The 15,841-nt window shown below is 33.2% G+C and overlaps 1 protein-coding gene across 1 annotated transcript in view; it reads left to right on the top strand.

Moving 5' to 3' along the window:
- Nucleotides 1-15,640, top strand: part of LOC134694447 (brevican core protein-like) — a 36,916-nt gene extending 21,276 nt beyond the window's left edge. Inside the window, exons 4-8 of the mRNA XM_063555459.1 lie at nt 1,685-1,852; nt 3,276-3,355; nt 8,042-8,141; nt 12,613-12,838; nt 15,550-15,640. Coding sequence (XP_063411529.1) covers nt 1,685-1,852; nt 3,276-3,355; nt 8,042-8,141; nt 12,613-12,838; nt 15,550-15,640 — 665 coding nt within the window. The remainder of the gene's footprint in view (nt 1-1,684; nt 1,853-3,275; nt 3,356-8,041; nt 8,142-12,612; nt 12,839-15,549) is intronic.
- The last annotated feature ends 201 nt before the right edge of the window (nt 15,641-15,841 follow it).

Genomic DNA, 15,841 nt, shown 5'->3' on the forward strand with positions numbered 1-15,841 from the left:
TTCGTTGGCCGTATCTTACCTTTCCTCGTCAGTTTTAATCTAGCGGCGTACTACAGTACATGATATATAAGGCATGAAGATGTTATTGTGACAGATCAGCTAAATTATCTATAGTAAAGGATCCTACAAATTAATGTTAGATACAGTCACAGAAAATAATTATATTCATAAGTACGTCTGAGTCAGTGACAACTCTTCAACAGATGTATCTATCGGATCGCCATCAATGATGGTGATACATGGCTGTGTATACATAATGTATAAACAACTCGTCTAAACATCAACCCAACAATGTTAGATACGTAAGCCATTTTATTCCCTATTTCAAGCGATAGTACAATGTCTCTAATATTTAATTAACTGTGCATTTGTATTCAGATATCGCAGATCAAATTTATTCGTTCTGTGTATAATCATACGTTTTTTGATTGAGTTAAGTCTGCTAATTGATATTTTATCGTATGTTTTTATATGTTGTGATGTTATGCTATTGTTTCAGGAAAAAGGGAGAAGGTTTGGGCCCATTAAAACGTTTAATCCCGCTGCAAATGTTTGCACCTGTCCTAAGTCAGGAATCTGATGTACAGTAGTTGTCGTTTGTTTATGTAATATATACGTGTTTCTCGTTTCTCGTTTTGTTTATATAGATTAGACCGTTGGTTTTCCCGTTTGAATGGTTTTACACTAGTAATTTTGGGGCCCTTTATAGCTTGTTGTTCGGTGTGAGCCAAGGCTCCGTGTTGAAGGCCGTACTTTAACCTATAATGGTTTAATTTTTAAATTGTTATTTGGATGGAGAGTTGTCTCATTGGCACTCACACCACATCTTCCTATATCTATATATATTTTTAAAATCAGGGATAAGTATGCCTTAGTTTGCAATCTATTTGACCTTGATGAAAGGAACCGAAAGTGGGCTTGTAACATCCGGAAGTATAGCTTTGTTTGCATGTAAAGTTCGGAAAAGTAATAAGCGAGTTTTATTTGGCAAGCTAATACTATTAAATAATAGCGTAAATGATATTTTTCCAGCGGGAAGTAACGAATTATCTCCCCTATTTCAAACAGGAAGTAATAGAAACCACATATTGTTTAAATCAGTATACAACTTACTTTAAGTTGACACTGAAAATGAAACGTTTATCAAGAATTTACAATGTTTCATATCACATAGATCGTTTCGGTTGAAAGACCTTCAAATGTTCTTTCAATATCAGGATGATAATATTAAAAAACGAAAAAGTAGAAACACCCATTGGTTTTTTTTCTACAATTTATAATTAACTTCCGCCTAAACATTTCTCCTCCGCTGTTTTTTTTTTTTTTTTGCAACCTGTCGTTTAGTTGTTTGGTATATGACATTGAACAGTTAATACGCTTTTGAAACAAACACCACTTACTTGAATTCTTTTCATGTAAGAGTTTTCTCTCTGAACACTGTTTTTTCTAAGACTTTGAAAACAGACCAACAAATGTATCTACCAAATTGCCTCTGATGTTTTGATATTTTACCAAAGCGGTATAAAGAATTTAAGTTAAAGTTAATTCAATTGATGCATATGAAATAAGTGATATGCTTTTGTAACTAAAAGAAACGTAATAGACGAATCACGCGTCTTGCGTATATAAAAAAAATAATCCTGGCTTCTAGGATGTTATAACTTTTTATTTTTACAATTGTCAGTTCAATGTGAAGATCTTCAACCTCAACAAAATGGAAATGTTTCTGTGAGTGGTAGAGACATTGGGGATGTTGCCAATTTTTCATGTAAATGCCGATATACTTTACTAGGAAGTCAATCACTCAGATGTACAGACTCCGGGTGGGATGGTGATATTCCAATATGTCATGGTACGTCAAATATTTAGTTTATGTTCATTCAAAGGATTAGTTGATTTTTGTTTTGTCATCTGAATGCAAATGATTTAAAATCGTGACCAACTATTCTCTTGATTTTTTTTTATCTTAATTGTGAGATTTACATGATTATGGGACTTTAAGGGAAACAAAACAGTGGTCAAAATCTATTTACGTTGGAAACTATTTTGTCATTTTATATAAAATTTTATAAACTTTCACAAGCGGATGTATGCTGATGAACTTTATATTAAGGTGGGTAGGGAGTCTTAATTGAAATTGATAGAATATTTTGATAACTTTTTTAATGCTTTTTTCAATAATATTGAAAAGTATGGGTCATCGGACTTTTTTTTACGCTACAGGTTGTGCAAAATTATCAGATTTTGTATAGGTTATGCATGCAAAATCTAATTTTATGTGCTAAATAGAAAGAGTAATATCAGAACATTAAGATCAAATGTTAGGGGATTGCTCTTATAACATGCATCAGATAAGAAAAAGAGAACACAAAAAGGATCACCGATCTTGTTTTCTTGCTACATATCAAAAAAGGTAAATTCATATCATTTTCTATAATAAAAAATACTTTATCTGAGTTATTTCTCCTTATTTGGCACAGTAGAAAAATATCTAACTTAACACAAACAAGGTGTTTGAGAAATTACAGCTATAATTATGATAAAACACACAATTTTCTCTATTTTTTTGTGTATTTATTTTGATAAAAGAGGGACGAAAGATACCAAAGGGACAGTCAAACTCGTAAATCTAAAACAAACTGACAACGCCATGGCTAAAAATAAAAAAAGACAAAAAGAAAAACAATAGTACACATGACACAACATAGAAAACTAAAGAATAAACAACACGAACCGCACCAAAAACTAGGGGTGATCTCAGGTGCTCCGGAAGGGTAAGCAGATCCTGCTCCACATGCGGATAACATACATATAAAAAAGATGATGTGGTTTGATTGCCAATGAGACAACTATCCACAAAAGACCAAAACGACACAAACATTAACACTTATAGGCACATACATTAATAATGTGGCGGGGTTAAACATGTTAGCGGGATCCCAATTTTCAATTTAACGTAAATATGTGTTATTAATATACAGTGCGATGCTAAGTATGCAAACAAAAATAATCTACCATTTTCTTCATAATGAAATGTATCTACCAAACCAGGAATGCGACATTTGCTTTCCCATTTAGTTTATTTTGCCATTTGAAAATGGAATTTCCGTTTTTAATCTTAGAAAAAGAAATTTAATAGGCTCATTATGATTAATAAAAAAAACGAAAGAGCATACAAAAAAAGCGAATTTCCGTTTGGTGAACGGGAACTAAACTGTGATACGATTATACGGATAAGTGGTTAATAATCTTTTTTATTAATTTATCTATTAAAGCATGTCCATTCACCCGATTTTCTTTTCATGACAAAAGCTACCTTTTAGTTTGTGATCAGGCATCTATGCCCTTTGCATTGGTAAGTATTACAATATGAAATTTGTCATTCTTAACATATTAAAAGCCTGAGGGGAAAATTGAAATCAAACAAATCATAAAAAACTAAAAGAATTAAGGTAACACGATACCGAATGGCATATCTCCCGATTTCCAAACTTTTTGGCATACGCGTTCTTTGCACCGAGGTACATCGAAATATGTAATAAAAAATGGGGGTCACCTTTTTTGTTTTCTTGGTATTTTCATTGGAAAACGTCGATTTGGGCGACAAATTTACTTAGGTATATAGGAGAAATGCATGTTTTTCGGCTAACCTTTTTAGATTTTCCAATGGATGGCTATGTTCTTATATACGGAGAACAACAAAAAACTAACATAATATTCAGAATTACAAATTGAATTCATACATGTATAGAAAATCATATGTCACCATCCTTGTTTTTGAAATAAATGGCTTCAAAATTGATTAATACCCTTAGAATTTGACCGAAAACGTGTGACGTTATTGAATACAGAATGTAACGTTATTCTCCAGAGAAATGGAAAACACAAAATGTGTCGGGATCTGAAGGGTGTTTATTTTAATTTCGTTTCCCCTGTCAGGTTTCCGTAAATTTCCTAGTGATGAGATTCTACTGATATAATTTATTTCGTCCTACACATAGAAATTTCACTAACATGAAGTTAACATTAATCTCGTCTGATTTTAACGAGCATATTAAATACCTTCATATTTTTGTAAAATTCGAGTGAAAATAACATAAAATGTTTTACGTGTGATTTATTTGAATTGCTGAGTTTTTAACTCCATCTTTTATGACAATGGTGTTGTCATTGCTTCATCCATGTAGAAAAATGGTACTCTAAAAATTCGATTTAGTTGACAGTGATATAATGCTCTGTTTTGGATGGTTGTTAAACGTTCAGTGGCAAATAGTTCATGCATGATAAATAAAATAACAAAACTCAAAGAAAAATTCAAAACTTTTCATGATTCTTGACTTGCTACGTACATTTGTATAGTGTACTTTGCGTGGTGTAAATGTGCGAGTTGCTTGCTAAGCAAGTCGGACAAACATTGCAAACTGTATGCAAAATTTCACTATTAGTTCAACAGTCTGGCATTTGTGGAAAATTATTTTATAAAACAAATCTTGAGATTATATATCCATTCTTTATAAGTAAAACAAACTGCGAAACATAAAAGCTCAAGCTTGAAATTCCACATGCAGGAGATGTTATCCGGAGTCAGTACTGGGCGGGCCTTTATAATCTATCAAAATGCCTAATCAGGCAACCTGTCATGAAAAAAAAAAAGAAAATCCAGACGGTATGCGTACCTTTAAAAAACAGGTGCACAATTTAAACCTGAAGCAAAAAGACTATCAAGTGTGGGATTGACGGTCGAATTTACACGGGTGAAACAATATGATGTTGTGTGCTCTATTAGTTTCAAGTGGCGGTTTTGAATTGTAGGATTGATTGCTGGTAACTTTACGTCCAGTGGCAAATATTTTATGCATGTTCAAGACGCAGTTTACAATAAATAATACATCCCGCACAGCCAAATGGACGCCTCACTTTGGAAGCATTTTACTGCCGGTCGGAAGAAGACCAAGTGACCATATTTTTATCCCTATTCACCCTAGGCCTTGGGGTGTAAATTGTAGGATATAAACAAAATATAAAATTATGTGCAATATACATTGTCAGAATTATAAAAGGTGTTTGCACTCGCTACGAAACAAGTGGAAAGCTCGGCGAGTCTCGCTTTCCATCGTGTTTCTAAAACTCTTGCTAATACATTTTATACTAGTATTACAATATGCATACATGTATATGATTTTTTTTTATATAAAATTGAGAATGGAAATGGGGAATGTGTCAAAGAGACAACAACCCGACCAAATAAAAAAACCAACAGCAGAAGGTCACCAACAGGTCTTCAATGTAGCGAGAAATTCCGGCACCCGGAGGAGTCCTTCAGCTGGCCCCTAAACAAATATATACTAGTTCAGTGATAATGAACGCCATACTTATTTCCAAATTGTACACAAGTCACTAAAATTAAAATAATGCAAGACTAACAAAGGCCAGAGACTCCTGACTTGAGACAGGCGCAAAAATGCGGCGGGGTTAAACATGTTTGTGAGATCTCAACCCTAATAAATATATATATATTTGTGCATGCTTGCTTGTTCTAAAAACTTGTTCTTCTTTTGCATGCTTGTTCTAAAAACTCCTTTCAATACTATGAAACTCCTCGGGCTTTTCCAGACGATAAAGCAGCAACCATTTGATTTTCGGGGGAGGGGGGGAGGGGGTGTTTTTGACTCTGAGAAAAAAAAATTGTTTGTTTCACCCTCAGCCTCAACTATATGTAATGCTAAAATTGAAAGAAAAAAATTGTTTTCGACTTGTCGCCAAAAAAATAGATTGTCTTTCGCCAAAGCCGATAAAAGAAGTTTGTTTAGAAAAAAATCCATAGCCATCCCCCCCCCCCCCCCCCCCCCCGAAAATCAAATGGTTGCTACCTAAGTATGTGAGCAATATGTCCCTCAGGGCCTAAAAAGGCAACTATGTTAATTCTCTTTCAGTCGCGTTGTCTCCAAACTTGTACATGTACACTATTTCCACCTCAAATCACACAAAAAAACACACTACCACCAAATACCCATGCAAGCGTAATTAACACGAAAATGAAATCTAAAGGATTTCAAGATCTAGCTATTTCAGTCTCTTTTTTCCGTTTGAATAATAATTAGTCAGTCGTTTGATTGTAAATTTGGAGAGAAAAAAATTGTAACGAAACCAGTCTGACTATAGCCAGTCCCGACTATCAACTTGCGTTTATTGGCGCAAGTAGCAACTTGGGGATGGCTTTAATCATACTGTAACGGGACCTGGTTTTTTCATTTTATTTTTGCCGGATCAAGTTCCCATGTATTTCTCAGCCTACGTTAACTTTTTGAGGCTTCATTCCGATGTTGCTGTATATCCCGTGTAGACTTGGTCTATAGCTTTACAAATCTAGCACTTTATTATCAAAATAATTCCAAAACGATATTGGATCTACTCTGTACAGAATAATGAATTTCAGAGACCTTTTATACTGGGACATAGAGAAAGATATATATTCGGCAAAATAACCAAGTAAACCCCTTTCTTAAAGGAGAAGGAAACCAAAAAAAATGGATAAATTAATAGAAAATTATTATATAAATATATTTGTAACAACGTTTGTGTTAAAAAAGTGTACCGTTATGAAATAAATCAATATTTTACAATTATCAATTGTGAAATTCCCGCCTCCATACAAACAAACTATTTTTGTATGCGTTGCAAAGTCTGCTTGTATTGTGCATTATCGCCTAATTCTATCCGTATTGTCATCCAGATAAATTTCATTTTTCCATTTTTCCAGAGCGGTGTTTTAGACGACCATTTTAACAAGAATTAATAGATGTACCAACAATTCCCCGTGTTTTTTTACACATCATCCTAAGTTTCTATAGATTATATTTCTACTTTCAAAACAAAATTTCATGGTTCATCATGATCAAGAAAAAGTATTTATTGCAAACATATACCAAGAATAAAGACTTGTGATAAAACTCAGTCTATTATATGTAGATAATCGTTCAGATGCTTAAATTTTAAAGAAACAGAATATTTAAAAGTAAAGTAATATATTTTTAAAGATTTTAAAACAATGAGCAATAATAAAAAAAATTATTAACATTTTCTTCATCGGTCAGGCCATAAGTCTTTGCTCCATCAAGTATCCAGAAAAAGTTACCATTAAAAATGTCACATAAATACCCATTTTTTTTTTTTTAATTTTATCACTTTGTGATTGCAAATACTGATGCATTGGCTTGAATGTGTGAACGTTATTCGATAACGTCAGGAACGATAACTCGTGGCGTAACGTCATTCGGTATCGTGTTACCTTAAGACAGCTATACTTTAGTAATTATCTGATAAAACATTAACACTTATGAAAAAATTTGAGATATCTAAATATTGTGCATATTGGTTGAAAGTTGTTGTGATGATTTTTACGTGTAACTGTATAACCTTCGTATGCGTCTTTCCTAAGTGTCAAGAACGAATTGCACAACAAAGATTACATTACAAAGATAGGACTGCATACCAATGAAGTCACAAGCCCAGTAGAAATAATAAGTTCACTTTTTTACGAACATTTATTTTAAAATTTTGAGGATAATCTATCAATTATGGACCACATTAATTTATCTGAATTTGTCAAAATTTTCGGATTTTAATGGTTATCAACGGGTTTCAACTTCATAACTGTTATCTTGTTTTCCTTGTTTTTTTAGCGTCAAATCAGTCATAGTATCTTTAATCATTTTACTGTTGTGCAATGTATATCTGTTGTTGAGTTGTCACTGGTTTAGACGTACTTATAAATATATCTATTTTTTAACTGTATCTTACATTAACGTGTAGGATCCTTTATTATGTATATAGAGATATTTTACCTTCATGCCTTATATCTCATGTTATGTTTTACGACGCTTGATAACAAACTGACAAAAATGTGCCGACATATGTCAAAGGTAAACATAACATGTGTCTGTAACCTTTATCGATATATTGTCTGTGATAATAGTAATAATAAAAATGTGTTGTTTTGAGATAATTGCGTTTCTATTTACCGTTCATGTTGTACTTATAGAGCGCATGTAAACAATTTGGTGGCCATCTTCCATCTTTGGAAACTAGGGAAGAAAGCAACCATCTGAAACGTATAGCTACATTGATCAACAGTTCACATGGTAATGATTAGAAAAATAAAATAACAAATATACATGGTACCGTTTCACAAAGCCTTAGTAAGTGTACGTCTCATCCTATATCCATTGTAAATAAATCGTAGATCTTACACATGTTACAGCCGTTTCACAAAGCCGTTGTAAATTAAAATGCTTTAAATAATGCGTTAACTTTGCGTAACTTCATACAACTATACCTAGTCGTATCTCCATTGTATTTTTTTCTGCGAAAATGAATTTATCTATCTAACATGGCTGCAGCGTTCTTTATTCTTGATCAAGATGCCTCAAATATTGGAAAACGAAGAAGAATCTTTTTAAATCTTATAGAACTAAACGTAGAGTCTTGCATCGTTTGATTATTTGAATAGGCAATCAACTTTCATATAGCAAAGCTAAGGTTTTAATCACTTTGTGCTCATTTTATTTCCTATCGGCGTCCATCTTAACAATTTGATAAACAGGCTTCTGTCACGTCCGCGTTCTGATATCTCTTTATGATTATATCACTACAGGCACAGTGGTAATTGATAAAAACGTTTAAATCTAAACAGTTGTTTACAGTCAAATCAGATAATGATTATTTTCTGGTAATTTTTCCAAAATTCTAATCAGAATATCGAAACATATAAAACCTTATTGGGATTATTTTCGTGGTCAATTGAATTTATTGCAACTATTTAGTTATACATGTATGTCTTTCTAGTGGTTATTTTAGGATCGAATCTAATGTGTACAATATATACGAAAACTGCGGGGGAAGGGGTTAAGCTGAAGATCCATTATACTTTTTTAAGATATGTCTTTAAAAATTAATACAGTAGAAAAAAAATTGGAAGGGGAGGGGAATTTAAAGATGAAAAAGTGAAGCAATTTTTGTTCTGTTTACAATTTTTTTATTTAGAGACATCGCCCGCAGGCACCAAGGTTGACTTTCAACGTGTAATACATATCAAAAGTCAACCTACCTGATAGAAACATGTGCCTGTGTAAATCTCTCTTCATCCTTTAAGCATATCATTGAGGGAAAGAAAAACAATTATTTCATACACAATAACCGTTTTAGTTATAGAAAACTGTTGGAGATGTAGGTTATACGTTAATAAGACAGCAATCAAATCAAATAACAAAGACAAACTAAAGACATCTTGAGAGCAAAATATAATAGTTTTCAACAATATAGATAATGTCTATGTTCCAGACCATATGCGTATTTGGACAGTACGCGTACGGTCTGGACCGTATACGTACTTTTTTAGAATACGCACACAGTCGGACTGTATTTATTTGAATTAACCCGAATTATGAGAAAATATAAGGCAAAGTCGATTAACAAACTTAACTCTTTGTTTTCTGCATATCAAATTTATTATTGATATAAGTATATCATTTGGAATGAAATGTTGAACTGGTCCTTTCAGAACTGGTTCCTTGATTTTAGCCAAGCACATTATGTTCAATAATAAGCAAAGGTATTTTCCTCCAAATCCACGATTTTGCAAGATTTGATAAATCTTGACTGAACAGTTCGTTCACTATTGCAGACAAAGTTAACTTTATATTCTTCTCCTACATTGTGTCAGAAATTATCACAACACCGATAAAACAGTTCGTGATAAAGTTCAGACCACAATTACCTCCGACAACAACAAACTCTGTAATAACAGCAAAAGCATATCACTAGTTATAAATTTCATACAATCGACAAATTATTCTCTTTTCATCCATCACGCTTTGAGCCGAATATTTTGAACCTAGGATGCAAAACAAAAGGTCAACTTTGTATGATGGAGTTAATACCTTATTATCTTTATAATATTAAAATGTATGGTAAATTAACATGATTAAAGATGATTTCAGAATCAAAAAGTCGCTTTCGTCGGAATGATTTCTAAGTTTTTAGTTTTCAATATTTGTACGATCCGTAATTCATTCCAATCTAAAACAACAATGCATTGCTAAAGTCTTGAAGACGAATGCCCGATAAACAAGTTTTTAAATACGTATAACATGTATAAATGTTAAATGAACGTTAAAATTTCTCAATTGATTGATTGGATTTTTTTCTAGATCAATAATAAAATTTAGTTCTGGTGATAAAATGTTAACTCTATCCAGGAACATATATATTGACATACTGTTCCAAGCTTTATCAGAATCAATATTACTCTCCATGTCTCTAATACTGCTGTATATGTTATAAAATTCAGAAATTATTGATGCAAGCTATACTTTATTGCAGTTTTAACATGAGTAGGCATTATATTCGTGATCATTTTTGCCCGAGCGACAGTGAGTGCTAAAATAAAACGAGTATAGTGCATACCCATCTTAAAACTACGATAAAGTATAGCTTGAATCAATTATTTTGATTCTTAATGTGTCAATTAATGTAATTTTCATGTCTGAGCTGCAAAGGTGTAGAGCGTTTGTATAGGGTCTTCCATAAACTTCTTTTGTTTTGTTCGTAAACAAACAAACGACTTGAGGTTGCATTTCTGTAAATATTGACAATGCAATTTCCAATAGGAACTCTAATACGACTAAAACTGTACCACTTTCACTATGAAAAAAATCTTATCCTATTAATTGAAAGTTTATTTGCCCCACAATTTTGTTCAAAGGTCAAAATATAGGGCTGTGCGGCATGATTTCAACGTTTATATGCCCTGAACTTCTCAGACTTTAAACTTACAATAATTTTCTGAACTACCTTGAATGAAATGTTACCACAGATTTGACAGAAAACAATATTTACGTGTTTATTTACTGTATTTAAGTTCTGTCTCTGCTATATGGAACACAGAGAGCATAACTGGGAAGCAGTATGCAAACAAAATTAATTTTCTATGAATATTCAATTTCTCCACAAAAGAGGCGTGTTTTCAGAAACAGCTGTATTTACAAAGTGCAACCATGAATCGTGATTTTTCAGAAGGGGAGTTTTGAACAGCCAGCATGAGTGGTTGTCGTATCTAAGTCAAATATTTTAATTTAGAATTGTAACACATTACACATGTGGAGCAGAATCTGCGTTCCCTTCCGGAGCACCTGAGATCATTGATTTCCTAGTTTTTGGTGAGGTTCGTGTTGTTTATTTACTTTTCTATGTTGTGTCATGTGTACTATTATTTGTCTGTTTGTCTTTTTGGTTTCAATCATGTATTAATCAAAACTGATAAATGTGGTCACTTGTGTAGTGCAGTGACACATTCAAAAGGACACATAAGTTAAAGATTAGAATAAACATAGTTATTACTGAACAGATCAAAGTATACAGAACAAAGAAATAAGGTCCCCCTTTCTCTCTCTCTCTCGTTGTCCCAAATCCACCAAACTTTTACTGCGACGGATAGTTTTGTTAAATACATTTAACTGTTTTTGTCTTCAAAAAGAGTATGTGTTCAAAGTGTTGCCGTTAATATATGAAATTGATAATATATACCATGTCCACTCAGCTGTCGTAGTAATTTAATTTCAATAACAGAAAGTATTTGATAGCATCCCTCCCTGTGTAATATGTTATTAAACTCGTTAAGCATTTATTAAAAAAAGTGTCATATCTTGATTATTGGAAAGGAGCTGCTACTCTTTACTTGCATTAATATTGATATAAATAAAAAAATCGTCATAATTCTCCATCCGTAATAATTTATTTAAAATGTGAAATTGGCATGCCATACTCGAAAAATGTGCGGACGTGAAAGATAGCATTCTTCCTTGTTAACGATACACTTACGATGGAACACAGGACGTAACTTGCAATCAACTTAGTGGTCCTTTTGTGAAACACACGTAACGTGAACGTATAACCACACATAAACAGATCGTAAACTGATACGATGATCGTAAGTTAAGAAGGCTTTGTGAAACGGTGGCCAGAACTCTAAGGAGTATTTCAAACCCAAAGTCCCTTACGAAATCACAAAATCAAAATCACATCCATCAAAAGAGTAGAAAAAAGCTGTGATATCCCCGAGTACGGACATTCCAATATGTATAAATATGTTGCTTAACATTCGTAGTTTAGTATTTATGTGATTTCACTTTTATAGCTAACTAAACTTTACACTTGTATGACAGCCATACAAATAGAAAACAGAAGCAAAGAGGAAAGACAATAATACCATTAATTACTGCCAAATCGTTAAAGATCAGTATGTTGAACTGCCGAGCTACACCACAACGATTTTACTAAAAAAATGGGCTAAATGGTCAATGTTTATAACGAACAAAGACAAACGTGACAAATAATTACTTTGTTCAATTAGTTATAACCAATTAGGAAAGTTTGCATGGCAACTTTCCCATGACATTGTCAGTTTTTGTCTTGTGTGTTTTTAAGTTTCTAATGACATCTGTCGCCTCGTCATTTTTAAGCAAAGTGCACGTTTGCTCGAATATGTTTTATTCTGTCTTGTTTTCATATATTTCACATTAAATAGAAATTTTGCAAGTCAATTACTTTTAATAGACTGGTGGATAGGTCTCCAACACAATAATACGGAAGGCACGTTTAATTGGGTTTCTGGTCAACCTTTGACATACACTGACTGGTATCAAGGAACACCGATTCAACCAGATAATAAGAATAAAGCTGGAGCTGGACCTGCTAATTGTGCTGCATTAGTTTTTTCTTACCAATATCAATGGGGTGATGAAAACTGTGATTCCCCAAAACAAATAATTTGTGAATCTAGGCAAGTATTCAATACATCCTTTTTTTATTCTATTTTACCATTTATTTTATCTAAATATTATTGGTTACATAGTGTGCTAGAGACCTAATCCGATATATATGGGGTCAGCAAATTTCATATGGGGTGAGAGCGAAGCCCGAATCCCCATTTGGAATTTTCTTACTCCATATATACCGTTTTATGTCACAAACACACTATATAACGAATGTATCTTACGGACTTTCTTAACGTGTGAACTTTAGACTAGTGACCTATCAAAAGGAGCAAATCTTCAAGCATTAAGAACCTACTTCCATTGGTCCTATAAAAACAAATGCCAACAATAAAAACTTGTTATGTTAAAATGTGTTTAATGAATTCATTTTAATCGTAATCATCAATTTCTTCGTCTCTTGAAATCTTTAACATTTTTTCTCAGTACTGTTTTATTTTATAAAGGGGCGTAACACCACTACTAACCGTGAATTAAGCCCCGCCGACCTTCTAACCTGATATGAAAAATAAAGGGACGTAAAACCACTACTGACCGTATATGAAATAAGCCCCGCCTCCCTACTTATATAGTATGAAATATACAAGGTTTCCAAGCGGACGCGTTTAACCAATCATATTCCGAAAAAAATAAAAGAGGTAAGATAAAACGTCATATGAATATGTGCTTTATATGTAATATCAAACTGTTTAACTTGCAAACATTTTTGTTGTTTACAATTTGTCATCTTAATCTTAATTGAGAAACATATACTATCAAAGATAAAATTATCAGAAAAAATCAAAAATAGGAAATTGTTTTATACAAACGAAATCATGATAATCATATGGTTAAATCAACCAAAGAAAACTGACCTGTCAGCATGGGGACCGATTAAACATTTTTATGTCAGGTTAAGAAACTGATAGATATAAGGCATTGGTCAAATGGTGTAAATTTTAACTTTTTATTTAAATGTCCTGTACCAATTCAGGAATATGACAGTTGTTATCAAATATCTACGTTTCTTTGTACGTTTCATTGACGTTTGTTTTTTGTTTGACTTAATATGTGTTTCTATTTTTCCGTTGTTTTATGTCTTTTAAGCATCGATTACTACTGTTTTTTTTTTTTAATTTTAACATGAATTTTATCAGGGTGTGTTCTCAATTAATACATATTTTGTTAAATATCAAGCGTTACGACATGTACTCTGGTAAGCATTGGTTGGCAACTAACAATGTTAAAAATCATTTCGTTAAAGCAAATAAACACGTCATAGATACCAGGACTAAATTTAGTACATACGCCAGACGCGCGTTTGGTCTACAAAAGAATCATCAGTGACGCTTGAATCACAAAAATTTAAAAGGTCAAATTAAGTACGTTGAAGAGCATTGCGGATCAAAATTCCTAAAAGCTTTCCAAAAGGTAATCAAATGATATATTTTTCATTTGAAACCTAGCAACAATTGAAAATGTCAGAAATTGATATCTTAATTTATTTTATGAACACTAAGTTTAACACAATTTCGTTTAGAGGGAACAAATTGGTATGCATATATAATACATACATCACTGTAATATTCCAAATTTCGGCTCTCAGGCCCGAGAGCTTTATTTAGTATCACTGTAATATTCCGCATTTCGGCTGTCAGGCCCGAACGCTTTATAAGATATCACTATATGATTCCACATTTAGTCTGTCAGGTCCCGGCACTTTATTTAGTATAACAGTAGTATTCCACATTAAGGCTGTCAGGCCCGGGCGCTTTATTAATTATCGCTGTAATATTCCACATTCAGGCTCTCAGGTCCGGGCGCTTTATTAAGTATCACTTTAAGATTCCTATTTTAGGCTGTCAGGCCCTTGCGCTAAATTAAGTATCAATGTACTATTCCACATTAAGGCTGTCAGGCCCGTGCGCTTTTTTAAGTATCACTGTAATATTCTTCATTAAGGCTGTCAGGCCCGTGCGCTTTATTACTATAGCAGTATTAGTCAACATTAAGGCATTCTGGACAGGGTGCTTTATTAAAATTCATTGTAATATTCCACATGTAGGCTGTCAGGCTCGGGTGTTTATTAATTTTTACTGTAATATGCCACATAAGGGCTGTCAGGTCTGGGCGCTTTATTAAGTATCACTGTAATATTCCGAATTTAGGCTGTTAGGCCTGGACGCTTTATTTAGTATCACGGTTATATTCCAAATTTAGGCTGTCAGTCCCGGTCGCTTTATTAAGTATCACTGTAATAATCCACATTTAAGCAGTTAAACCCGGGCGCTTTACTAAGTATCGCTGTAATATTCCAAATTTAGTCTGTCAAGCAGGGCACTTTATTAAGAATCACTGTAATATTCCACGTTTTGGTTGTCAGGCACAGGTGATTATTTAGTTTCGCTGTAATAGTCCACATTTAGGCTTTCAGGCCCGGGCGCATTTTTAAGTATCACTGTAATATTCCACATTTAGGCTTCAGGCCCGGGCGCTTTATTAAGTATCGCTGTTATATTCCAAATTTAGGCTGTAAGACCCGGGCGTTTTATTAAGTATCATTGTTATATTCCTAATAATTAAGGCTGTCAGGCCCGGGCGCTTTATTAAGTATCACTCTCATATTGCACATTTAGGTTGTCAGGCCCTGGCTCTTTATTGAGTAATACTTTAAAATTCCACATTTAGGCTGTCAGGCCCGGGCGCTTTATTATGTATCACTGTAATATTCCACATTTAGGCAGGCAGACCCAGGCTTATTATTATCACTGCCATTTTTCACATTAAGGCGTGCCTGCTTACATGTGGAATATTACAGTGATACTTCATAAAGCGCACGGGCCTGACAGCCTAAATTTGGAACAGTACAGTGATACTTAATAAAGTGCCAAGGCCTATGAGCTTACATGTGGAATATTACAGTGATATTCAATAAAGCACCTGGGCCTGATAGCCCAAATGTGGAATATAATAGTGATACTTAATAAAGGTCCCGGGTCAGTGATACTTAATATAGCGCTTTATTAAGTATC

The sequence above is a fragment of the Mytilus trossulus genome, chromosome 13, assembly GCF_036588685.1.
Source record: "Mytilus trossulus isolate FHL-02 chromosome 13, PNRI_Mtr1.1.1.hap1, whole genome shotgun sequence".
Taxonomy (NCBI): domain Eukaryota; kingdom Metazoa; phylum Mollusca; class Bivalvia; order Mytilida; family Mytilidae; genus Mytilus; species Mytilus trossulus.